Source organism: Cervus elaphus, chromosome 19 (assembly GCF_910594005.1).
Source record: "Cervus elaphus chromosome 19, mCerEla1.1, whole genome shotgun sequence".
Taxonomy (NCBI): Eukaryota; Metazoa; Chordata; class Mammalia; order Artiodactyla; family Cervidae; genus Cervus; species Cervus elaphus.
The window spans coordinates 18,365,220-18,391,649 of record NC_057833.1 but is presented as its reverse complement, the minus strand read 5'-3'; the positions used below and the strand labels follow the sequence as shown (position 1 = coordinate 18,391,649).

The 26,430-nt window shown below is 35.0% G+C and overlaps 1 protein-coding gene across 3 annotated transcripts in view; it reads left to right on the top strand.

Moving 5' to 3' along the window:
* The window catches only part of SI (sucrase-isomaltase), a 111,205-nt gene that overhangs the window by 72,488 nt on the left and 12,287 nt on the right, over nt 1-26,430 (top strand). For 2 of the 3 annotated variants that reach the window (XM_043875396.1, XM_043875397.1), the window contains 13 exons: nt 594-704; nt 2,494-2,556; nt 7,365-7,481; nt 8,912-8,999; nt 9,974-10,112; nt 13,425-13,558; nt 14,482-14,516; nt 14,604-14,720; nt 16,298-16,446; nt 18,400-18,484; nt 18,567-18,623; nt 19,228-19,352; nt 22,450-22,538. In XM_043875396.1, coding sequence (XP_043731331.1) covers nt 594-704; nt 2,494-2,556; nt 7,365-7,481; nt 8,912-8,999; nt 9,974-10,112; nt 13,425-13,558; nt 14,482-14,516; nt 14,604-14,720; nt 16,298-16,446; nt 18,400-18,484; nt 18,567-18,623; nt 19,228-19,352; nt 22,450-22,538 — 1,309 coding nt within the window. Of the gene's footprint in view, nt 1-593; nt 705-2,493; nt 2,557-7,364; nt 7,482-8,911; nt 9,000-9,973; nt 10,113-13,424; nt 13,559-14,481; nt 14,517-14,603; nt 14,721-16,297; nt 16,449-18,399; nt 18,485-18,566; nt 18,624-19,227; nt 19,353-22,449; nt 22,539-26,430 lie in introns of those variants that run through there. The other variant, XR_006335416.1, reaches the window with a different exon arrangement.

Below are 26,430 nucleotides of genomic sequence, written 5' to 3'. Positions count from 1 at the left end.
CTTTCTTCCTTTAACACTTCATTTACATGGGCAGCCACAAGGCTAGGTTAATCCTTAGAGACCTAAGACTAGATAAAGCTGGGAGTCAAAGACAAGCTGTTTCTTAATAATCACCCAAGCTACAAACTGACCTCAGTTTATAGACACTATCACAAAGTGATGATGGATTTTTCTATTCCTGTAAGTATCTCATATCATTCTCTGGGACTGCTTCTTACGCTTGTCATGTTTAAAAATTTGCCTTCAAGTTAGTGATTCAATGGGGAGAATATTTCATCAATATATTACAAAAAGCAAGCTAGGCAGTCAGAAATCCCACTGGGGAAATAAAAGCAGAACAAAAACACTAGTAATCTTGCTTGTAATCATAGCTAACACATTTTCAAAAGTTCTTAAATTTTCCTTCTAGAAAATGTAAAAGACAGTCAAGCTAGAACACAAAAATTTATACCATCAGTTCATCTGTCAGTCTATGTGATAATACAATATAATGATAATTTAATAATGGAAAATTGTAATATTTCATAATAGCTACCCAGATGGCTATACTTCTATATCATAGACACATGTTTTGTATTTCATTTTCATTTTAGGATCCAGCAATTTCAGGAAATGAAACAAAGCCTTACCCTGCCTTTGAAAGAGGACAGGAGAAAGATGTCTTTGTCAAATGGCCTAACACAAATGATATTTGTTGGGCAAAGGTATTGAATTGATAGCTTGAAATAAAATAAGTGTAAAAGTGCTATTTCATTGAAACTTTCTACTTAATTAAGCAACTGTTAAGGCATATTCAGAAGAAAAGATATAATGATTTAATAGCTAATAAATAAAAAATAGATACTCCATGAGTTCAGTCCAAACTATTAGAAACAGAAAGAATTCATACATCATATGTCCAAATACTATTTGTTTTATTTTTAATTGTTTTTTATTATATTTCTTGGTACCTTTGTGTTTTATTATAAAATCACCAACAATAAGATGGTTATTCATTATTCTATACTACAAAAGTCATTTAATATTTGTAATTCTCTTTAAAACATCTTATATGATTGTAAAAGCTATACTTATATTCCTTACTTGAACAGGGAAAATAATTCATTGTATTTCATTTAGACAATAATATTCAGATGTGAGTATATTAATACATTGTAGAAAATATCCTCCTTTGGCTTATACATAAAGAGTAAAAGTGCTCAATACTCTATAAAAACCTAAATGGGAAAAGAATTTCAGAAACAATAGATACATGTATATGTATGACATAACTACTGTATATCTGAAACTAACACAATATTGTTAATCAACTATACTCCAATATAGAATACATTTTTTTTAAAGAGTAAAGAAAAAAATCCACTAGTCACAATTAGAATGAAAGCAATTTCCATAGTGGGAGATGTAATTAAATGCAATGTGCAAGTCTATTTGGATCTTAGACCAAAAATATTAACATTAGTGATAAAAGTGAAATTCGAACATGGCCTATAGATTAGTTAGTAATATTCTATTAATGTTAACTTTTTGATTTTGATAATTGTACCATTGTTATAAATATGTTACTATTAGGAGAAGCGTGGTGAAGGGTATAGAAAAACAGTAGGATATTGTTTGTGACTTTTCTATAAGTCTGAAAGTATTTCAAAATAAAAAATTAAAGGAAAATAGAAAAAATTCTGTGGTAAAAGCTGAAAAATCGCAATGTTTTAAGAAACATGCAAGTATAGAATATTGATTATTAAAAGGGATTGTTTCCCTCCTACTTTCTTCTAATTCTACATTTTTCTACATTTTCTCATTTTTCTACCTTTTAAGCACTATTCTCTATCAGCAACTAATCTCTTATATGTAATTACCCTTCTGCAGATTCTACTTTCTACAACATAGATTTAAATCCCAGAGCTTTTGGCATGATTGAGCCCTGTTTTATGTTTGTGAGTGGAGTAGAAGAAACATTGGTAGGCTAAGAGGCAGGGACTGGAGTAGGAATATGGTAGAGAGAAGGATTTCAGTACCACTGTGGAAACCAAGAGGATTATATGCCTCAGTATGGCTTCATCCAACTCAAATATTCAATTCCTTTCATATAAAAATATATATTTTTTTGTTTTTCAATTGTTATCCTGGAGTAAGTGTAGAAACAATTTTAATATATCACATTAAATTAGATTTGGTGTATGTATTTCAAATTAATTGTTGATTAGACCATTTGGTTACATGCATTGTTTTCAAAATTACTACCAACACCAAGGTTGGATTTTTTTTATTTGCCATATTAAAGAGAAGATTAATCTGGAAAATGGAAATAGTTTGCAAATGATACACATGCCAAAACACAAACTAAGCAAATATATGAAGGAACTATTTTTTTTTTTTTGAAGGAACTATTTTTTATTATTTGCTTATAAAACTTTATTATACTTTATTTACAAAAGTCATACCACACTGAGTTTATTTTGAACTGGTTTCTCATTTCTTCTTTTTTTATAGGTTTGGCCAGATTTGCCTAATGTGACAATAGATGAAAGTCTAACTGAGGATGAAGCTGTTAAGGTAAGTTTCATATTGATTAATTGTAGAACTAAAAGAAATTCAGCACTTAGATTTAATAATTAGTGATTTCACTGTTCTGTATGTGAATATCCAGTTTTTCCAGCACCAATTGCTAAAGAGACTATACTTTCCTCATTGCATATTCTTGCACTCTTGTCAAAGATCAGTTGACTATACATGTGTGGATTGATTTCTGGGCTCTTTATTCTGTGCCACTGGCCTGTATGTTTATTTTTATGCTAAGACCTTGCTTTTCACTACTGTAACTTTGGAATATATCTTGAAGTCAAGAAACCTGATGCCTTCAGCTTTGTTCTACTTACTCAAGATTATGATGATTAAGGAACTATTCAAGGACTTTTGTGTTTCCAAATAAGTTGGAAGATTGCTTTTTCTGTTTCTGTTAAATATGTCATTGGGATTTTGATGGGGGTTACATTGAATCTATGGATTACTTTCAGTACTGTGGATCTCTTAGCAATATTATTTCAGTCCATGAACATTGGTTATCTTTCTATTTGTCTATTTCTTCTTAGATATCTTTCAGTAATGTATTGTAGTTTTTGATATTCAAATCATTTATTTCTTTAGTCAAGTTTATTTCTAAGTACTTTATTATTGCTTATTGCTATTATATATGGGATTACTTTCCTAATTTTCCTTTCAAATAGTTTATTGTTAGTGTACAGAAGTGTAGCTGATTTTTGCATGTCGATTTTGTAATCTTCCAACTTTATTGAACCTATTTATTAATTCTAATAGTTGTATGTGTGTGTTCTTTAGGATTTCTAAGTATAAAATTACATCATCTACAAACAGAGACACTTTCAGTTCTTCTTTTCTGATTAGGATGCTTCTTTCCCCCTTATTTATGCCTAGTTATTCTGACTAGGACTATGTTAAATAGAAGTTGTGAGTGAGCAGCCTTACCTCGTTTCTTCAGTTCAGTTCAGTTCAGTCACTGAGTCATGTCCGACACTTTGGGACCCCATGAACCACAGCATGCCAGCCTCCCTGTCCATCACCAACTCCCGGAGTCTCCCCAAACCCATGTCCATCGAGTAGGTGATGCCATCCAACCATTTCATTCTCTGTCACCCCCTTCTCCTCCTGCCCTCAATCTTTGCCAGCATCAGGGTCGTTTCAAATGAGTCAGCTCTTCGCATCTGGTGGCCAAAGTATTGGAGTTTCAGCTTCAACATCAGTCCTTCCAATGAACACCCAGGACTGATCTCCTTTGGGATGGACTGGCTGGATATCCTTGCAGTCCAAGGGACTCTCAAGAATCTTTTCCAACACCACAGTTCAAAAGCATCGATTCTTCGGCACTCACCTTTCTTTATAGTCCAACTCTCATATCCATACATGATCACTAGAAAAAACATAGCCTTAACTAGACATACCTTTGTGGACAAAGTGATGTCTCTGCTTTTTAATATGCTGTCTAGCTTGGTCATAACTTTCCTTCCAAGGAGTAAGCATAATTTAATTTCATGGCTGTAATCACGATCTATAGTGATTTCGGAGCCCAGAAAAATAAAGTCTGCCACTGTTTCCACTGTTTCCCCATCTATTTGCCGTGAGGTGATGGGACCAGATGCCATGATTTTAGTTTTCTGAATGTTGAATTTTAAGCCAACTTTTCCACTCTCCTCTTTCACTTTCATCAAGAGGCTCTTTAGTTCCTCTTCACTTTCTGCCATAAGGGTGATGTCATCTGCATATCTGAGGTTATTGATTTTCTCCTGGCAATCTTGATTCCAGCTTGTGCTTCCTCCAACCCAGCGTTTCTCATGATGTACTCTGCATAGAAGTTAAAGAAATAGGGTGACAATATAGAGCCTTAACGTACTCCTTTTCCTATTTGGAACCAGTCTGTTGTCCCATGTCCAGTTCTAACTGTTGCTTCCTGACCTGCATACAGGTTTCTCAAATGGCAGGTTGGGTGGTCTGGTATTCCTATCTCTTTCAGAAATTTCCACAGTTTATTGTGATCCATGCAGTCAAAGGCTTTGGCATTGTCAATAAAGCAGAAATAGATGTTTTTCTGGAACTCTCTTACTTTTTTGATGATCCAGCAGATGTTGACAATTTAATCTCTGGTTCCTCTGCCTTTTCAAAAACCAGCTTGAACATCTGTAAATTCATGGTTCATGTATTGCTAAAGCCTGGCTTGGAGAATTTTGAGCATTACTTTACTAGCGTGTGAGATGAGTGCAATTGTGCAGTAGTTTGGGCATTCTTTGGGATTGCCTTTCTTTGGGATTGGAGTGAAAACTGACTGTTTCCAGTCCTGTGGCCACTGCTGAGTTTTCCAAATTTGCTGGCATATGAGTGTAGCACTTTCACAGCATCATCTTTTAGGATTTGAAATAGCTCAACTGGAATTCCATCACCTCCACTAGCTTTGTTTGTAGTGATGCTTCCTAAGGCCCACTTGCCTTCACATTCCAGGATGTCTGGCTCTAGGTGAGTGATCACACCATCACGATTATCTGGGTCATGAAGATCTTTTTTGTACAGTTCTTCTGTGTATTCTTGCCACCTCTTCTTAATATCTTCTGCTTCTGTTAGGTCCATACCATTTCTGTCCTTTATTGAGCCCATCTTTGCATGAAATGTTCCCTTGGTATCTCTAATTTTCTTGAAGAGATCTCTAGTCTTTCCTCTTCTATTGTTTTCCTCTATTTCTTTGCACTGATCACTGAGGAAGACTTTCTTATCTCTCTTTGCTATTCTTAGGAACTCTGCATTCAAGTGGGTATATCTTTCCTTTTCTCCTTTGCTTTTCACTTCCCTTCTTTTCACAGCTATTTGTAAAGCCTTCCCAGACAGCCATTTTGCTTTTTTGAATTTCTTTTTCTTGGGGATGGTCTTGAGTCCTGTTTCCTGTACAATGTCATGAACTTCCATCCATAGTTCATCAGACACTCTGTCTGTCAGATCTAGTCCCTTAAATCTATTTCTCACTTCCACTGTATAGTCATAAGGGATTTGATTTAGGTCAGACCTGAGTGGTCTAGTGGTTTTCTCCACTTTCTTCAATTTCAGTCTGAATTTGGCAATATAGAGTTCATGGTCTGAGCCACAGTTAGCTCCCAGTCTTGTTTTTGCTGACTGTATAGAGCTTCTCATCTTTTCCTGCAAAGAATATAATCAATCTGATTTTGGTTCGAACATCTGGTGATGTTCATGTGTATAGTTTTCTCTTATGTTGTTGGAAGAGGGTGTTTGCTATGACCAGTGTGTTCTCTTGGCAGAACTCTACTAGCCTTTGCCCTGCTTCATTCTGTACTCCAAGGCCAAATTTGCCTGTTGCTCCAGGTGTTTCCTGACTTCCTACTTTTGCATTCCAGTCCCCTATAATGAAAAGGATATCATTTTGGGGTGTTAATACTAAAAGGTCTTGTACGTCTTCATAGAAATGTTCAATTTCAGCTTCTTCAGCATTACTGGTCTGGGCATAGACTTGGATTACTGTGATATTGAATGGTTTGCCTTGGAAATAAAAAGAGATCATTTTCTTATTTTTGAGATTTCATCCAAGTACTGCATTTTGGACTCTTCTGTTGACCATGATGGCTACTCCATTTCTTCTAAGTGATTCCTGCCCACAGTAGTAGATATTATGGTCATCTGAATTTAATTCACCCATTCCAGTCCATCTTAATTTGCTGATTCCTAGAATGTTGATGCTTACTCTTGTCATCTCCTGTTTGACTGCTTCCAATTTGCCTTGATTCATGGACCTAGCTTTCCAGGTTCCTATGCAATATTGCCAGCCGCCGCGCTTCTGCACCTTGTTTCTTATTTGAACTAAAAAACTGAAAATGTTTTCCTAAAGAGTATGATATTAGCTATGGGCATTTAATATATAGTCTTCATCATATTAAGGTAATTTCTTTCCTAGTTTTTTGAGAATTTTTTTTAATCATGAAATTGTTGAATTTTATCAAATACATTTTCTGCATTGTTTATTGATATGCTTATGCTTAGTCATTCAGTCGTGTCTGATTCTGGGACCCTTTGGACTGTAGCCCACTATGCTCCTCTGTCCTTGGGATTTTTCAGGCAAGAATACTGGAGTGGGTTGCCAATTCCTTCCACAGATCTTCCTGACCCAGGGATCAAACCCTCATCTCCTGTGTCTCCTGCATTGCAGGTGGATACTTTACCCACTAAGCCGCTAGGGAAGCACTGTTATTGATATGGCCATGTGATTTTTATCATTTATTCTGTTGATGTGCTGTATCACAGTAATTGATTTTTGTGTGTTATATAATCCTTGGCTCACAGGGAAAAATCCCACTTATTCATGGTGTATGATCCCTTTGATGTGCTGTTGAATGTTATTTGCTGATAGTTTGGTTGAGGATGCTTCTATCTCTACTCATCTGATATTGTTAGTTTGTGTGAAACTAGGAATGTGTCCATTTCTTCTAGGTTATCCAGTCTGTTGTATAATTGTTTATCATGGCCTCTTACCATCTTTTTTCTATTTCTGTGGCATCAGTTGTAATTCTCATCTTCCATATCTGATTTTATTTAACTTTCTCTTTTTTCTTAGTCTAGCTAACAGTTTGTAAGTTATATATATGCTGTCTGTGAGAAACTCAGTTTAGATTTAAGGACACACATAGACTTGATTGTTGGAGGAAGATCATGGAGATTCATTCATTAGAGTTGAGATTAAGTTGCTTTTACTATCACTTGTTCACAACTTGTGAATCTGATAGATAAATGTCTTACTGAAATATAAGATTTCTCTTACGACTTTCTACATGTGGGTCTAATTTTTGTTTTTACAGGCTTTCAGAGCTCATGTAGCTTTTCCAGATTTCTTCAGGAATTCCACAGCAGAGTGGTGGGCAAGGGAAATTATAGATTTTTACAATAACCAGATGAAGTTTGATGGCTTGTGGATTGTAAGTAAACTTTGAGAAATTTATATTTATGTTATTTATTGTGTACTGATTATGTAAAAATTGTACTAAATTCTAATAATCTTAGCAAAGTATTCTTTATGAAATTATCTCACTCATTTTTTCTGTAGAACTTTCTTATGCAAAGAACTGCTAAAACACAGTTTTAACAATTAAATTTAAGTATTTGGCTGCTTTTTCCTGAATATTAGAATTGAATTTCAACTTTACCAAGAAACCAAAATAGTCTCTTTAATGATTTATAAGTGCTCATAAATATTTATTTTTATTTTCTTTCAGTGTAGGAATAAATCTCACACTCAACTGTCAGTCTTTGGTTTAAGAAGTCATAGTCTCTTACATATGTAGCAAAATCATCCTTTAAATAATATTCTAATTTTATGTGTAACTTTAAAGTATTGATATAAGAGTTTTAGTAATAAAATTTTGGGATAGCATAAGATGAATTTACTATATCACAAGTAAACATTTAATATAGGAGATTTTACATAATGCTTCTCTAGATTTTTGTAGGTGAACTTATCTGTTGATTTTTCAGCATGTCTGCGTTAATTTACTTACTTTTTTAATTAAAGAAATTTATAGAGGTGATATTATGTACAATATTTGAGGATGTAAAATTGTATGTATTTTTAAAATTAATGGTAAATATGGTTTTATTTTATGTATAAAGTTGTGCACTATAAAGGATTTTATTAAATAATCCCCAAGAATTATATCTTGTTCCAGAAAAAATAACCTTTTTATGCTAAAGGAATCACCTTTAAATGTGTGTGTTAGTCGCTTCAGCTGTGTCCAACTCTTTGCGGCCCCATGGACTGTAGCCCACCATGCTCCTCTGTCCGTGGGATTCTCCAGGCAAGAATACTGGAGTGGGTTGCCATTTCCTCCTCACCTTTAACTGGCAACTAATTTACACATTTATATGATGGTCCCCTTATATGTGGCTACTAAGATTCTAAAATGTGTACTCAATAGAGAGACTTTTTGAAGTTTTCTGTATTTGTAAACTATATCTTGCAGTTTTAAAAACCACAAGCCATTGTTCAAAAATAAAAATTATACAAAGTGCCAGGGCAGAAGTGGAGGGAAAAACATGGGGGAATATACACTATTATAATTTAGTTTTATGTTTAGAAACACAGAAAAAAAATTCACTTTTACATGTAGGTTTTATCTACAGAGAAAAATAGGACATTTTATATTAAAAAAGGAGACATGAACTATAAAATGTTAAGAAATATTGAGCTAAACTAAATTCTTTAATACTGTTGAGATTGTCTTATATTTTTGCTTTTTTAAAAAGTGTTATTTGGATATGCTATTTTAATTTATTGAGTTTCTGAATTAGTTCTTTTTAAGAAGATATGCCATAAATTTGTTTTTTGTTTACTTTTCTTTCTCTCTTTAAGGACATGAATGAACCAGCAAGTTTTGTAAATGGAACAACTACTAATCAATGCAGAAATACAGAGCTAAATTATCCACCTTATTTCCCAGGTACAATATTGCTGTTATACCTTTGATGTTATCATGTTATTATCTTTTATTTATCAGGTTTATATACTTTATGATCTAGAGAATAGGATTCACATTCCCAATTCCCACTACCCATTTGCACACTGGACCACATACTCAGCTTACCAATATCATCTAGACCATCTAAAATTCCTTTGAGAGAAAAAAAAAAAAAAGTCAAGAAACGTGCTTTACCTATATGAATATATTTCTAAATTTGATTACTTTGATTTTCTTATGAATCTTCCCAGATTTGAGAATCCTCAATATTGTTTTAATAGAAAACTTTAAATCTTTTATAAAGTTTTTTTTTTTTTTAAGTTTTTCTTTACTAGGGAGAAACTGAAAGAATGCTAACAACACTTCCTTGGTTGTCCTTGACCTAGGAGAGAAAAGTACAGTCTTTTGGCATTCATCCACATACTCCTCCATAGGCAGTAAACTGCATAAATGGTTAACATGTAAAGTGATGGTAAAGCTCTGAAAATTTTAATCTGAAACTGAGAAAAAATTGGATCCAGAGATAGTGCTGTTATAGCATTTGCCTGGCTCTTTATCCCAGGGCTTTATGTTAGCAAATGGAGTCTTTTTAAAAAAAAAAAAATCTATTTAATCAGTATTTCTCATCTAAATGCATAAAATGTAGTAGATTTTAAGAAGTACATTTTTCATGGTTTTATGAATTCATGTTAATTATTAACAATTTTGTTACTAAATAGAGTAAAATCTTACACATATTTTCCAGTCACAATTGTACTTGCAATCATTTACAATTGCAGATCAGTTTTTAATTTAAAATTAGCATAAACAAAGTGCACAAAGTGCACAATTGGTTAAAAAGTACACCTTTCAAATGGTGATTAATGTTTTACCAAAATAGCTTATTACTACAGGTTACATGCTTCAATATAGATGACTTTATAACATATTAATGTTTTTTCATTGATTCTCCCCAGAACTCACACAAAGAACTGATGGATTACATTTCAGAACCATGTGTATGGAAACAGAGCAGATTCTTAGTGATGGCTCATCTGTTTTGCATTATGATGTTCACAATCTATATGGATGGTCACAGCTGAAACCTACTTATGAGTAAGCAATTTTCATAATCATCCTTTCTATTATTTTTTAGATATTAATGTTTCTACTTTGAGTCCTTCCCTGCTGACCTTACCTTACTGGTGGTCATTCAAAGCACTTAAAATAGTTTTCTCTCTCTCTCACTCTGTATATTTATTTTAAATTTTCATCCTATTTCCAAAGGACCCTGAATCGTTTTATTTTGTTCCCAAGCATATACTCAGCTCATAGTAATACAATGCCTCAGGAATAGTAAGTGCTCAAAGAATAATTTTTAATGAATATTTGAGTAAACAGTATATAGTTTCATGCCATTTCCTACTCCAGGGCATCTTCCCAACCCAGAGATTGAACCCATGTCTTTTGAATCGGCAGGTGGATTTTTTATCACCACAACATCTGGGAAGCCCACTAATAGCTCTATTAAACAAATTCTTATATGAGGCTAATAATGATGAAACAATGAAACATAGTCCATTCTTTAAGTATCAAGTCTTTATTAACACTATGCAACAGATTTTTCTGCAATGATAGAAATGTTCTATAATTCTGGATTGTTCAATGTGGTAGCTACCAGTCATATATGGTTGTTGAAAAATATGGCTAGTATAACTCAGGAGAAGAATTTTAAATTTTATTTAGTTTTCATAAATTTAAATTAAACAATACCATGTGGCTTATAGTCACCATATTACACAGTGCAACTCTAAATCATTGGCTCTTAACTACACATTGTAGTCAACTGGAGATTTTTAAAGTTTGTTTTATATTGCAGTATAGTTTATTAACAATGTTGTGTTATTTGTAGGTGTGTGGCAAAGTGATTCAGTTATATATATATACATATATGTATATATATATTCCTTTTCACATTCTTTTCCCATTTAGGTTAATATAGAATATTAAGTAGAGTTCTCTGTTCTCTACAGTAGGTCTTTGTTGGTCATCTATTTTAAATATAGTACAAAATTGGAGATTTTTGTACTATATAAATTCTGATTTTAATTAGTCTGAACTGCAGCTAAGCATCTGAATTTTTTTTTTAAAAATTCCCTAGGTGGTTGTAATGAGCATCCAGGATTGAAAACCAGTACTCTAGTAGATGACTAAAGTTGGTAAAAGAATGAAAATCATTTTGCAGTAAAGAGTATGGGTAATATTTCCTCACTTAGTGAAACACTTAGTAAAACATCTTATTTCCAGGACCAAACTCTTTTCAACTTAGAATAGGTGAATTATTTAAGATATTATTATATGAATGATTGACTATAGATTTGTTCACGAAATCCCAATGTAAGGGCATTCAGAACTAGTAGATGTCTTTCTTAAGAGTAATGCTTTTTTATTGAGACAAATGTTTCTTTAGTTAATCCTACTGGAACATAATATGGAGCACAATTATCCTTGCCTAACCTCACTTTACCATAAAACTATAGATATTAAAAATAACAGAAATATTGAGAGGTGACTTGTGAACCCGTTAGCAAAACTTATATAACTTGAGATGAAAGTATTTAAGGGAAATGAAAATAGTTGTTTTTTTTTTTTTTTCACAGAGGACAATAAATTGAATTTCTGGAGCACATTACAGAATCTAGCATGGTTCCTGACATGCTGTGCAATGTTTAGTATATCTAAGTTAGCCAGTTTTAACTTACCACAGCTATTAAAATTGTATAAATAAATTCAGGGAAAAATTAGGTAAATCCCTAGATAGTTGATGTGTTGTTATATGATATGTTATAAGTTATTTGGGGATGTTAATATCCTTTTCAGCTCTTGAATAGCATTGTGAGGAAGATAGTACAGTTTTCCAAAGAACATCCATTTAATGTTAATTTTGTTCTTGTACATAAAATCTTTCAGTTTAACCATATTTGTTGTTTAAATTAAAAAATTAATAAGTTTTAAATGTTGAGTTAAATAGCTCATTTTGTGCATAGCCATAGACTTTTTATATCTTTTAAATACTTCCTTATTATTTAATTTTTTCAGTTATATGAGAATAAAATTATTGAACTCTCTTTCAGATATTATAGAGATTAAATATAGTCATTATACATTTAAAGATCTTGCAAATGTTAAAGGATGCTATAAATAAATTACATTTAAACAAATGATGGAGAGTAAGACTTTTTAACATTGGAAAAAACTGAAAGAATGAAAAGCATAATACTTTTCTTCAAGTTATTCAGACTGTACCATTTTCAGTTTCATTATTTCAGTTTCAATAATTCTCAGTTCCTATAAGTTTGAGATATTCATTAATTCAAAAATCAATTATATGCCAAGCACTATATTAGGTATAAGGAGTACAAAGAAGATTAAGGCATTCCTTAAACCTCCAGAATCTCAAGGTCTCATTGAAGAAATTTTATGTATAAAGAAATCAGTACAAACACTGTTTCATCTTTAACAAGGAAATGATTACATACAGTTGATAACATGCCTATAGCTGACAAATCTGCCTAATTAAGAATTTGAAATATTTTTCCAATATAGTTCTATATTCCCTATTCATATATAATTAATTTTGAATAATAAAATAAAAATTATTTTTATAACTAATACAATAGTGATTTTTTTATTTTTGGTACATTTATAATTATAATAGAGATACAGATAATATATTGCATTATTCTTAACACTAGCATATGTTTTAAATAAATAATAAAGTCAATAAACTTGTTCTTCAAAGACTGAAAGAGAGGAAAAGAAAAATATATCATCTAATTTTTAAAACCATTCTCTTGAGATCTGGCTTTGGACAGATTCTATGCTTGAAATAGAATAACTATTTTTATTTTTTTATTTTTTATTTTTAAGACCTAGAGAAGCCTTGCTGTCTTCAAACTGCCCTCTAAATCAGGGAGTATTATAGCAAAGATTCTCTGCAGAGTGATATGGAGATTAATTGTTGACAAGTTATAAATAAGAAGAGTTGAAGCATTAATAGGGCCTAGACTTTATTAAGAGAACATGTTTAAGTAGAATGAAATGAGTTCATTCAAGAGCTCACAATATAATTGTGTTGAGTTGATAATATCAATAGTTGGCTTGTATTCACTGGGTAAATAGCAAAAGGGCCACTTAGGCATGTTGCTCTGCTAAATGGTTGAAGGGAAAAAAGATGTCTTCCATGTTTGTGAGGATTTTATAGTATAATGAGAGAAGACACTTGTAAAGAGCTAGCTATAGCAAGAGACAGCATAGACACCATAAATAAAATTCTCTTTTGTTTAATGAAGTGGTCCTATGTAGAAATATATGAAGAAAATATCTCATATATTATAAGATCTCATAGTTCTTCTCCATCTATATTAGTGCATTGCAAAAGGCAACTGGCAAAAGAGGAATTATTATTTCTCGTTCCACATATCCCTCTGCTGGACGATGGTCAGGACACTGGCTTGGAGACAACTATGCAACATGGGACAATTTGGAAAAATCTATCATTGGTATGTGAGAATCTCCATCTTTCTCATTATTCTTTTTGAATATTTGTATTAGCTATTCACCGTTGCTAGTTCATATACTTTATAAGTCCTTCTTTGAGTATGCTTTTGGCACCATGTTCTCTGATAAATAGCATAATGAAAAAGCAGTGGACCAGAAAGCAGGATCTAGATTATTTTGAGAAAATAATTTTGTCCCTTTTGGTTTCAGTTTCCTTCTGTGAAAGGACAGAAACTGGGAAATATAACATATAGAACTAAGAAAAGAAACGGATAGAAATTCTGGAGTCTAGGGAATAAGAATATCTTGTAGATGCTAAAGTATGAAACATCTCAAACAAATTTTGGAAGTTTTCTGACTATGTTTGGATAAAGAGTAAATAAAATATTATTATTTTAAAGGGATTACTTTTCAGTTTCAGATATAGACTTACAAATTCTTTATATTTATATTAGGATTCAAGGAAAACACTTAATCAGTGTTTAGAAATATTCCTTTAAAAGAAGAGCTGGGAATTCACATACATTCTATTTAATGAAAAAGATCACTCCTCAGGGGATTTTATCTAATAAGGATAATTCATTTTGCTTCAAATGATAAGATCTATGGCTAAATAATTACAGAAACAGCCTTTTATTTTCAAAATAAAACCAAGGAAGCCATTAACACGGTCTTATATTATAATTTGTTCATAACAGTTTTGTGATCTAAATGTGTCATCTTGAGTCAAGGAGTCTTATTTTTATAAATGTCATTAACACTATAAAGTAAAAAAATACATACATTTTATAGGAAGAATAAATAAAAGGTGTATTAATAATCTGAAAAGCTGTTTTATTGAATTAAAGGTCAGTATTAGAAAAATATATAGAAAAAAGCAAATATCAAAATATTGATTTCGGCCATTTTCTTTTCTAATTTTTAGGTATGATGGAATTTAGTCTCTTTGGAATGTCATATGTAAGTAGCTCTATTCCTCTTATCTTCATCACTTGTGAATATTAAAAAACACACTATTAACACTCATTAAATATAACTGTATTTTAGACTGGAGCAGATATCTGTGGTTTCTTCAATAATTCAGAGTATCAGCTCTGTGCCCGCTGGATGCAACTTGGAGCATTTTATCCATATGCAAGAAACCACAACAGTGCATTTACTAGAGTATGTAATTACTGCATTTACTCTCATTCCTTTGTCCCGCTAACCTAAGCATCTTTGACTAGAATTCACCCTTCCTGGCCGATTTCCAAATGAATGCTTTGAATCTCTTTACATTTACTGAGGGCATCTGAGCCCATCAGTTTAAGAATTTTCTGATTTGGGTTTTCTTTATACTTTGGGGTTCAAGACTTGGTTGACTGGCATATGTACTACTGCTGTATATAATTTTGGAGAAGCCAGGGCAAAAACTGCTTCTGGAAATCCTTACAAACCTGGACAGAACAATAAAAATAAATAAATAAATAAAAAATAATTGACTTTGAACTAAATAATTAGAAAAAGTCATTTAAAATTAGTATCAATGCATGAAATGGGCAAATTTAAACAGCAAACATTTTGAAAATGAGTTGAGAAGAAATAAAAGGAAAAGAGAATCATGAGACCTAATGTATATGTGGTGGCACTATATACTTTATATATACTTTACTAAACTGGAAGAACTTTTTGAGTGAGGTGGTTGGTGGCGTTAGTGGTAAAGAACTTGCCCGCCAATTCAGGAGACATAAGAAACGTGGGTTCAATCCTTGGGCTGGAAGATCTATTTAATTAAATAGATTAATTTAATAAAGTAGAATGTAATATAGTAATCAATTTCCCTATTATTTTTTTCATTTATTTTTATTAGTTGGAGGCTAATTACTTTACAATATTGTAGTTTTTTTTTTTTAAATAATAGGGATTTATGTCAATGTATGACAAAAATCCCTATTATTTTTTAACCAGTAAGTGCAATAACATTGGGTGCTTGAATGGGTTGTGCAACCCCATGGACTATAGCCCACCAGACAATTTCCCAATCAAGAATGCTCAAGCGGGTTGCCATTTCCTCCTGCAGGGGATCCTCCTGACCCAGGGATTGAACCAGCGTCTCTTGAGTCTTCTGCATTGGCAGGCAGTTTCTTTACCACTGAGCCACCAGGGAAGCTCACAATAACATTATTTAGAAGTTTTTAACTTTCCAGTATCAGTTTTAGGCTTTTTACATGGAGAGTGAGTCCAGAGCAGATTTGGTGGGCCTGTTCTTTTTTATTAGGCAATATTAATTTGATCCTCTCTTCTTCCTATACTACTAATTCTTCAGTACCAAAATTTATTCATTTCTCATGAGATCACAGTGTGCAGGGTTACTGTGATGGGCTTTGCATGTCTCTGTTTATTTCAATCCACTTTTGTATAGCATTCTGTTTCTCCCTTAGATTTTTCATCATACAGTATCACCACAGTTGACAAGGGTATTTGTCACCTATTCAAATATGAACTGCTCTCTAAGTAGGTTCACCTACATGAAATAATGTATGGGCTTAATTTACATTTTCTTATTAAAGTGTTAATATTATGCTCTGTCTTTCCATCATATGAGATAGAAATATCACTTCAGAAGAATTTTGTGAAGAATGTATGTAGCATACAATGGTGATTCAAATTTTTCCCTACTTTTTATCCTTTAAATATGTATTGAAAATTATGATTTAACCAAGGACAAGAGCTTATGACTATTACATTTTGCTTTGTTTCAGAGACAAGATCCTGCTTCCTGGAATAAAACTTTTTCTGCAATGTCAAGGGATATTCTAAATATTAGATACACTTTATTGCCCTACTTCTATACACAGATGCATGAAGTTCATGCTCATGGTGGTACTGTTATCCGACCCCTTTTGCATGAGTAAGTTCAGATTATCTTTTTTCTACCACAAAGAGATTAGCTTTTCTTTGTTTTATTCGATAATCAATATAAAATGGGCTTTCCCTGGTGACTCAGCTGGTAAAGAATCTGCTTGCAATGTGGGAGACCTGGGTTTGATCCCTGAGTTGGGAAGATCCCCTGGAGAAGGGAATGGCTATCCACTTCAGTATTCTGGACTGGGGAATTCCATGGACGTGCAGTCCATGGGGTTGCAAAGAGTCAGCATGACTGAGCAACCTTGACTTTCACTTCCAATCTACTTTCACTTCAATATAAAATATTTTAAACTAAAACTTTTTTTGTTGTTTTAGTGTACATTTTGGATTAATAAGCATTTACATGAGGAAGTCTACTAAAAAGCAGTCTAATATGTGTCATTAAAAATTAAATACATTAACCAGTTTTTAAAAAGTAATAATTTTTAGAAATAACTAATATATGCCAGGTATTGTTTTAGATTACTTACAGACCTTATTACATTGCATATTTTTTAAAATTTTTGGAAATAAGTAATATTATCTCTATATTATAATTTATTTAACTGAAGTTTACTGCAATTCAGTAAATGTACCACATACAAATGCCTGACTGAAGAAGACCATCCTAACTCTTCCATTCTCTGTAGAAAATTGTTTTGGATTTACTCTTTAAAGCTCAAACTGATATATGACCAAATCTTGAAATTCAATTCTATGAATATAGTTGCAAAAATGTTAACTTGTTCTGTTTTTAATGCAAATATAAGTAATTTCTTATGGATGTTACACAAAGTAAAAGGCAAACACATATACAAACAGAAAATAAATTGAAATAATCATGACATACTTATCTTCTTGTGTGTCCTATATTATCAGAATAATTAAATGAGGTGATTTGTTAGATTTCACTATTCAGAAACCAGTAAAAAATACACAGAGAATATTTACTCAAATTAAGCAGTAGTTTCCAAGATAAAGGTACCAAAATAATAAGTTGATCAATATGCCTTGTATTCTAATAATAAGATAAAAGGTCCAAGTTTCTTTAAAAAAAAAAGAAAAAGAAACTTCCTAGATTTAAGTTATTCTCTAGTAATTTATTATTTCTGGTAACATATTAAATTTCTTGCCTCTTTTATTTCTAGATTTCTCCTCTTTGTCTTCTCTCTATTAACCTTTGAGAATAGCTGGACTATTAACTCTGGTCTGAATCCCCCAACCTTGTTATTAGCTATGCAGACTGTTGTCCTACTGAGAACTCACAATTCACAATTCAGTAAGCTTAACTGACATAGGATAAGCAAACTCTTTTTATTTTATTTATTTATTTTTTTTAAGCAAACTTTTTTTAAAGTTACCAAATTAAAAAATTCTTATAGCACACATGCCTCACACTTTTCTTCCAGAGTGTTTGTATCTTTGCTTCCTGCTTTTTGATCTTCTACTAGGCAAAGTTAGTATTTGAACCTATGTGAGTTCACTTCAAAGGCGATTTCTCACTCAGTTGGTCTTACACGTCCGTTGCAACTTTGCATTTTGTCGGAGGGTTTAGTCATGCCCTAGACTTGCTCATAAAATATTGCTCCACTGCATGTTGAATTCTGGGGCTTCCCTGGTGGCTCAGCTGGTAAAGAATCTGCCTTCAATGCTAAAGACGTGGGTTCAATCCCTGGGTTGGGAAGATCCCTGGAGAAGGGAAAAGCTACCCACTCCAGTATTCTGGCCTGGAGAATTCCATGGACTGTATAGTCCATGGGGTCAAAAAGAGTTGGACATGACTGAGCAACTTTCACATATTGAATTCCAAGTGATGAAATTGTTTTTGATCTTTTATAGTTTGATTTGCATTTCAATTCACAAAAGTCCATACTTCAAAATGTGATTTTAATCATTGTTTTATGGTATTTAGAAGAGATAAATTTCTTTGATTTAACTTTGTATATATATTTTCCAGGTTTTTTAATGAAAAGCCAACCTGGGATATATTCAAACAGTTTCTGTGGGGTCCAGCATTTATGGTTACCCCTGTATTGGAACCTGTAAGTCCTATCACATATTTTTGTTGACAAAATAATATTCTATGGTTTATATGTTTTTAATGAGTATATTTTTAAATTCCAGTACACTGACACTGTAGAAGGCTATGTCCCTAATGCTCGGTGGTTTGATTACCATACAGTAAGTAAATAAGGAATTCTGGGGGATTGACAAAATAGAAATGGGTAACAACTTGACTATAGCTTTTTTATTAATGACATACTTGTTTTCCTTTCCACTTAAAAAGAGTAAGATGTTTCTTGCTAATTATATCTGAATCAAATTAACAAACAGTGAGAGAGTTAATTTATTCTGCCACAGATTGTTATACAGTCATGGATTTATTTTACTAAATAAATGTCAAAATTGTACATTATGCACGAAAAAGTCATTGCCTTTTATTAAGTATACAAAAAGATTGTTAAAAGTAATGCATGCCTTCCAAGAATAATATATGTGACAAGTCAGGAATAACTTTTGTGACTCATCAAACACCCGTGTATTTTCTGCATGTGCATACTACAAAAAATAATGGTAAGTTAATTTCAAAGCTATAAATAAACTAAGGAATAAAGCTGTTTATCCTTTAAACAACATAACTTCCTGAATAAATGTGTGTGGTTTTATTATTTTTTTAAATTAAAAAGTATATTATTTGATTCTATAACTGTGCCCCCTCAAGTACCAGTATTGCTGATGATTCTGTTCTTGCTTTTGTTCTTTCTTGCAACTGTCTCATTTCCAGGGCAAAGATATTGGTGTCAGAGAAACATTTCATACATTCGCGGCTCCTTTATATGAAATAAACCTACATGTCCGTGGTGGTTACATCCTACCATGTCAAGAGCCTGCTAACAACACATTTTACAGGTAAGTGAACTGTAAGTCTTGAGAGTCCCTTGAACTGCAAGTCGATCAAACCAGTTAATTCTAAAAGAAATCGAGCCTGAATATTCATTGGAAGGATTATTGCTGAAGCTCCTTTTTGGCCCTGTATGTGAAGAGCCGACTTATTAGCAAAGACCCTGATGCTGGGAAAGATTGAAGACAAATGGAGAAGGGGGCAGCAGAGGATGAGATGATTAGAGAGCATCACCGACTCAATGGACAAGAAATTGAGCAACACCGGGGAGATAGTGGAGGACAGAGGAGCCTAGTGGCTACAGTTGTAAAGAGTCGGACATGTTTTAGCAACTGATCAACAGCAATAACAACAAAGTGTTTACAGAACTCAGATTAGATTTTCAGATACATCATGCTAAAATTGTCAAGAACCAGGAAAGGTCTGAGATTTTATCCTACTTCCAAGTTTACAGGTTAGCCTGCCACAGTTTCATGACTACTGTGTCTGAGACAAAGGTCTTACTCATGGCATAGCAAGAAATATGAATTTCATGTTTACTTCAGTTTCACTTGACCCCTAAGTCCCATGTGGGTGACATCAAGTGACCCAGGTGGATATTGTCCATGAAGGAGGTTTGTGTCACAATAAAGGAATGCCAAGTTTTGGGAAACTCAACCTTTTATAATAGACTGTGAGTAAATTATCCATTATTTGCTTTGAAGGGAGAAAAAATTGTCAGTGCTTAAATATGTAGAAACTTGACTCATGGAAAATTGACTTCCAACATGATAGGGATGTTTCCCAGACCAAAAAACAACTGAAATTTAATGTCTTCTGTATAAACATGCAAAGGTATTGATAACATGCAAAGGCCTTGTATTTTAAATGGCTGCCTTACCTAAGACTCATTATTTTTTCTGAGTCTGATATATGGAAAGAAGTATTATTTTATTCATTAAAGTATATTTTTAAAGTGAACTTTTCTATGAACTTTAAACAAACAGTGCTCAGAAGACTTCTCTTTCCTTCTGTCTTTTCCAGTCCCCCTTTTCTTCCTCCGTCAGTACTATGACACATTCCCTGATCCACTTTAGTTTATGAAAGGTAGATATCCATTGACAATATCACTACTTCTTCAAACTGCTAAGTCTTCTGCTGTCCATAGAAGAACCAGACCTGTTTTTATCAATCTTGTCCTGTTTTATGATGAAAGGTAATTCAGATTTTCTATTCATTACCGTTTATAACTGAACATTTTCTAAGACCACTTATGTGACCTTATCCCCCTCTCATTCAACAATGTGTCATATCTGCCAGGGGTTGTGGGTCCATTCTGTCTCCTATGACTGATGTAAGAATGAATCTCTTATACCAATCACAGAATCTATTTCCACTGTTAAACTCCTGCTTAGATATTCAGATTCTAGAGGACTCGGTTCTGTTTCTCTTTTCGTCTCCTGCTCATGGTGATCCATGTGCTGACAGTCCCAGCTGGCGTGAATAGGTTATTTCTGTCTCCTAAAGCCATCCAGATCCATTTCTATCAATACCTTATCTTGTGCTGTGGATAGTCGCTCAGTTGTGCCCGACTCTTTGCAACCCCATGAACTGTAGCCGGTGAGGCTCCTCTGTCCATGGGGAGTCTCAGGCAAGAATAAGGAGTGGGTTGCCATGCCATGCTCCAGTACTCCTCCAATACTTTATATTGATATCAATTAAAGAGGAGAAAAATGATTGCATCTGAGAAGTGAGAGTCTCATGAAGGAGACCAGTTATAAGTTGTGCCTTGAAGAATCCTTAGGTTATTAAAGAGGACTAGGGAGGTCATTTTGTGTGTGTGTGTGTGTGTGTGTGTGTATGTAGATGGGTAAAGTAAATAAGATATTTAGGTATACAGTTAACCTTTGAACAACATGGATTTGGATTACATAAGTCCACCTAAATGTGGATATTTTTCAATGGTAAATAGCACAGTACTACTCAGCCCATGATTGGCTGAATCTGTGGGTGCAGAGGAATTGTGGTTACTTGGATATATGTTGTTCAAGGGTAAACTGTATATACAGGCTAGAATGAAAGTTGTGAAACTTGGGAAATTAGGTTAAACCAGATTTTCATGTTGCTAATAAGATCTACTTATCTTTTAACTCAGTGACAGTGAACTGAAATATATATATACATACTTGCTAAGACATGCTAAAATCTTTACATGGAAAATATAAAGTTACTATGGAGATTTGAATACTAGACATTTTGGATATTTTAGGAGACTTCCATAGCAGTACAACCTTTAATATTTGTGATCAGAAAAGGCAGATAGCTAAGCATAATTAATCCTTCCATTGCAGTATGAGGCTGTCAAACCAAGTCATTTGTATACTGAGCATGGAAGCAGATATTTAATTCAGAAATAGGCATATTATAGGCAGGAGATGGTAAGCATTGCTCAATCCAAGGAGTGGATTTGCAATTTTCTACTAGCTACTCTTCACATTCTTATTAACAATTGCCAATGATAATTAAATTGTTTATATATGGACATATGAGGATAACTTAAGTCATAAGGATTAAAACATGCTACTGAAATAGTTTTATGTTTAATGGTCAATGGCAGAATTATCATAGAAAGTTTAAATAAATATATTAATAACCTTAACATGGTTTTAATTATAAATGAGGTCACTTCTGATTTTCTATAGTAGGTGAATCCTTGATATCAAAGATAGGCATTATATTTTCTATTAAATATGAAGGATTTTGTGGTTTATATACTTTCCATTCTTATTAGTCACTCAGTTGTGTCTGACTCTCTGTGATCCCATGGACTATATTCCACCAGGCTCCTCTCTCCATGGAATGCTTCAGGCAAGGATACTGGAGTGGGTAGCCACTCCCTTTTCCAGAGGATCTTTCCAGGCCAGGAATTGAACCTAGATCTTCTGCATTACAGACAGATTCTTTACCATCTGAGGCAGCAGGGAAGCCAGGAAAATCCTTTTATTTTCTTTTTCTAAAACAATTTGTATTCTCCTTAATTGATATTCTTATTTGTGTTCTTTTGGACACATACAATAAAACACATGATACTCTATAAATGTTGATAAAATTGTATTCTTTTTACAGCCGACAGAATTACATGAAGCTCATTGTTGCTGCAGATGATAATCAGATGGCACAAGGATCTCTGTTTTGGGATGATGGAGAAACTATTGGTAAGTGTTCCATTTAGGAGTGTCAGGGGGGTGTAATTTCCTTGGTTCTATCTTGCCACAGCAAAAATTTCAGCTGATGGACAGACCAGTGTTACAGCTTGGTGATACAGCTCAGTTACTGCTCGGTTTCATTTGGCAAGCAAAGGAAAATACATCCTTGAAGCATGAGGGTGGACCGACCCAAAAGAAGTGAAGAGAAGAGAAAAGAAGCCAGAGGCTCCTCTTTTTATACACTTTTTCTCCTCCCCTTGAGCCTGCCCTATGTAAACTGGGCTAGCCAGGAGGGCTATTTGCTTCACCTGCGGTTCTTACTCTGGTCCTCAGAACTTCCTTTGTTCTATTTTTGCAGGCTTTTTGTCTTTTAGCCACTGCTAGTTTTTGGACCCCTTTTTCCTATTCTAACTGCCTAACATTCCCCCCTCAAGAGATGGGAGGCCCAATTCTTTGGGAATAAGGGCTTCCATCGAGGTATGTCTGGCTACTTCCTGCTGAGCTGGGATGGTAAGGGGTATTGGGCCTCCCCCTCTTGCTAGTCTCGAGCCTCAGAGTCCTTATAGTGGTGTTCATCTAAGGGTGAGTGATATTTCCCATAGTCGGGTGTAGTTTTATATGCCCTTGTTGAACTGGCACTGCGTGTTATAGCTTATGGACCTGGGCAGGACAAAATGGGTTACACAATTGATAATACATGGAGCAATCATAAGCAGCCTCAGTGTTGTGATAACAGGGATTAGTAGGGGCATTAGCCAGCTCCAAATCCTCCATCGCCAGAAGGATCTGCAAAGAGAGATTGTAGCCACCCTGAGAACTCTCCAGCTCATTCTTTGAGATCCTGTAGGATCTGAATGTTTTGTTTTTCTCGAGGACTGTGAGGCTTTTTTATCTTTAGTTGGAGGTATTTACCCAGAAACAACATGTCTCATCCAAGATGGCTCAAGTCCCTCGTTGTTCAGGGATCAGGAGATCTATTCTCTTGTCTATTTTGGAGTACAACCCTTGCCAAGCTGTGTTGGCTCTGTAGACTATCCTGAGAAATTTTATCCCCAGAAACTTAATTTTGGGCTGTTCATTAGAATGGCACTTGTTTGTAGTCCTGAATAGGTATCTGGGGTCTCCCAGGGGCTCACAGGTGTATTGAGTGTCTTCTTCAGTTCCTCCATGGCTTGACTCATGAGTAGTGAATCCAGGAGTCGTATCCTGGTATCCTGACTGCTGGGGGGTAGAAAGTCTTACAGGGAAGGGGCCCCTCCATGTGGGCTGGAGTTGAGCCTTTGGGGACCCGTCTGTCCAGATTTTAGTTAGGACTTGAGTCCCTGGAGCATATAGTGGTGTGGTTCTTTAGAATCTTTTGGGTCCTGGTTGACACTCCATAAGTGTGTATCTTGTTGGAATTACCCAATGGACATGGTATGAGACTGGAGGGTCTGAGCCTCTGGATCTAGGAAGAGGTCATTGACATAAACAAATGGTCTCCCATATAGCATCTCATAAGGACTAAGACCAACCTGTTCCTCAGGGGCAATGTTGGTGTGGAGGAGAGCTATTGGTAAAGCCTCCTTCCTTCCCAGGGAGGTCTCCTGGGTTATCTTTTTAATCGCTGATTTTCAGAATTGTTTGGCTCTTTCTACTTTTCCTGAAGACTGATGCCTCAGGCACAATGGAGATAATAAGTAATGCCCAATGCTTTAGAGACCCCTTGGATGACCTTAGAAGAAAACGATGTCCCATTGTCCCTTTGTAATGATCTGGGCAGACCAAATCTCAGAATGATTTCATAGAGCAGTTTTTTACCACCTCTTCAGCCTTCTCAGTCTGGGGTGGGAAAGACTTCACTCCATCCTGTGAATGTATCTATCATGACTAATAGGTATTTATACCCTTGAGAAACTGGCATCTGGGTGAAGTCTTTCTCCCAATCTTCTCCTGGGTAGGTACCACGTCATTGGGCAGGCTGGGCCAGCTGGGGTCTTCAAGCTCCTTGGGGGTTGTTTAACTGGCAACTGGAACAAGAGGAGACCACTTGTCTTCTAGTTATTTGGAGGCCTGTTCCTCTGAAGGACCTTTCTAGTAATCTTTGGAGGGCCTTTCCCCCTAAATCAATGGTGGCATGTAAGGAGTTAACCAACTTCCATTGAAGGTTCCCAGGCAGAAAAAGGAGTCCCTCCTTTTGGAACCACCCCATATGATCTTTTTGAAAGCCCTCACTCTTAGCTTTAAGACTCTCACCTTCAGCATATGAAGGAGTTTCTGGCAAATTAGTCTGTGGATCTAAGGTGGCATCCCCTATTAGGCCACTGTTCTGTAATGCTGCTCTCTTAGCTGCCTGATCAGCTGCTTGGTTCCCTCGTGCTGCTTCCGTGTTCCATTTTTGGCGTCCTTTACAGTGGGAAACTGAAACCTCAATGAGCAGATAGACTGCCTTCAAGAGCCTAAGGATTTGATCACCATATTTGATTGGAGACCCTTGGGTGGTCAAGTGGCCTCTTTCTTTCCAAATAGCAGCATGTGCCTGTAGCACCAGAAAGGCATACTTAGAGTCAGTGTAAATGGCTACTCTTTTTCCTTTTCCCAGCTCTAAAGCTCAAGTCAGGGCTATGAGCTCAACTAATTGGGCTGAAGTAACTGATGGCAAAGGTTTAGCCTCTATGGTCTCAAAATTGGAGGCTACAGCATATCCAGTTCTTTTTCCATCCAAGACAAAGCTGCTTCCATCAGTGTACATAATTTCCTCAGGATTGGTCAGAAGATCTTCTGACAATCCCTCTCGGGGTTTTGTCCAGTGGTCCAAGGTTTCTAGGCAAGAGTGAAAGCAGGGGGAGCCTCTTTTCAGGAGGGGTAGGCAGGAGGGTAGCTGGGTTAAGAACCTCACAAGGGGATATAGTCAAGCCTGGATTTTCTATCAGCACTACTTGATATCTGAGGATCCTTTGATCAGACATCCATAAATGGCCTCTCCCACTCAGGAGTTGTTTCACTTGGTGACTGGTAAAAATAGTTTGCCCTCAAAAGAGAGTTTTAAAGCGTCTTCTAGCAGGACTGCAATAGCTGAAAAATTTCAAAGGCAGGGGAAGATCTCTTTCCAATAAGGGAGTAGGACACTCAAGGGCCACCAGAAACTGGTGGGAAAATATTTGTCCATTGCAGCAACAAAAAAATGCCCAGGTGAATCTTTTTGTAATTGCTTTTCCTGTAGCACCCAAAATGGTACAAGTTTTGGAGGAGAAGGCTCCAGAATAAGAGGTCAGGACAGATTAGATAGCCCCTGTTTCAACCAAGGAATTCTCAGACCTACCTGCTATATCCTGTTTCACCCTTGGCTCCAGCCCCATGATGGTTATCTGTGACAGATGGGCTAGCTGAAGTGGGCTGCTTCAGTCCTGTTGAACCATCATAAGGGAAGGCTGACACTTGACTTTGAGGCTCTTGGGTCCCAAGGGCAGAGTGCCACCCAATGTCCCAACTGATGGCATTTGTAGCAAGCCATTTTAGGAGACTTGTCACAATTTGGACACTTTGGCCCAATGTCCCACCTGTCTATAGTTGAAGTATTTGCCTCCTGCCTTGTCCTTTAAGGACTGGGTGTTTGCCATAGGGATTCCCTGGAGGACAGTCAGCACCTGGGCAGGCCTTGTCTCTTTCCTTTTCTCCCTTTCCTGGGCTTGGCCCCTCCCTTTCCTGTTCTCTGTTATAAAATAAATGGTGGCTGTTTTGGACCTTCTCATCTAAAGAGGCAGCAGGGTCCTGCTGCTGTAGCTGTTGTTAACTTTATCCTGATGTCTGATGCACACTGGGACAGGGATTTGTCCTTTAAAATCACCTGTCCCTCTTAAGAGTCTAAGTCCAAATTGGTAAACTTTGGAGGGCCTTTTTTAGCCTTTCCAGAAAGGCAATG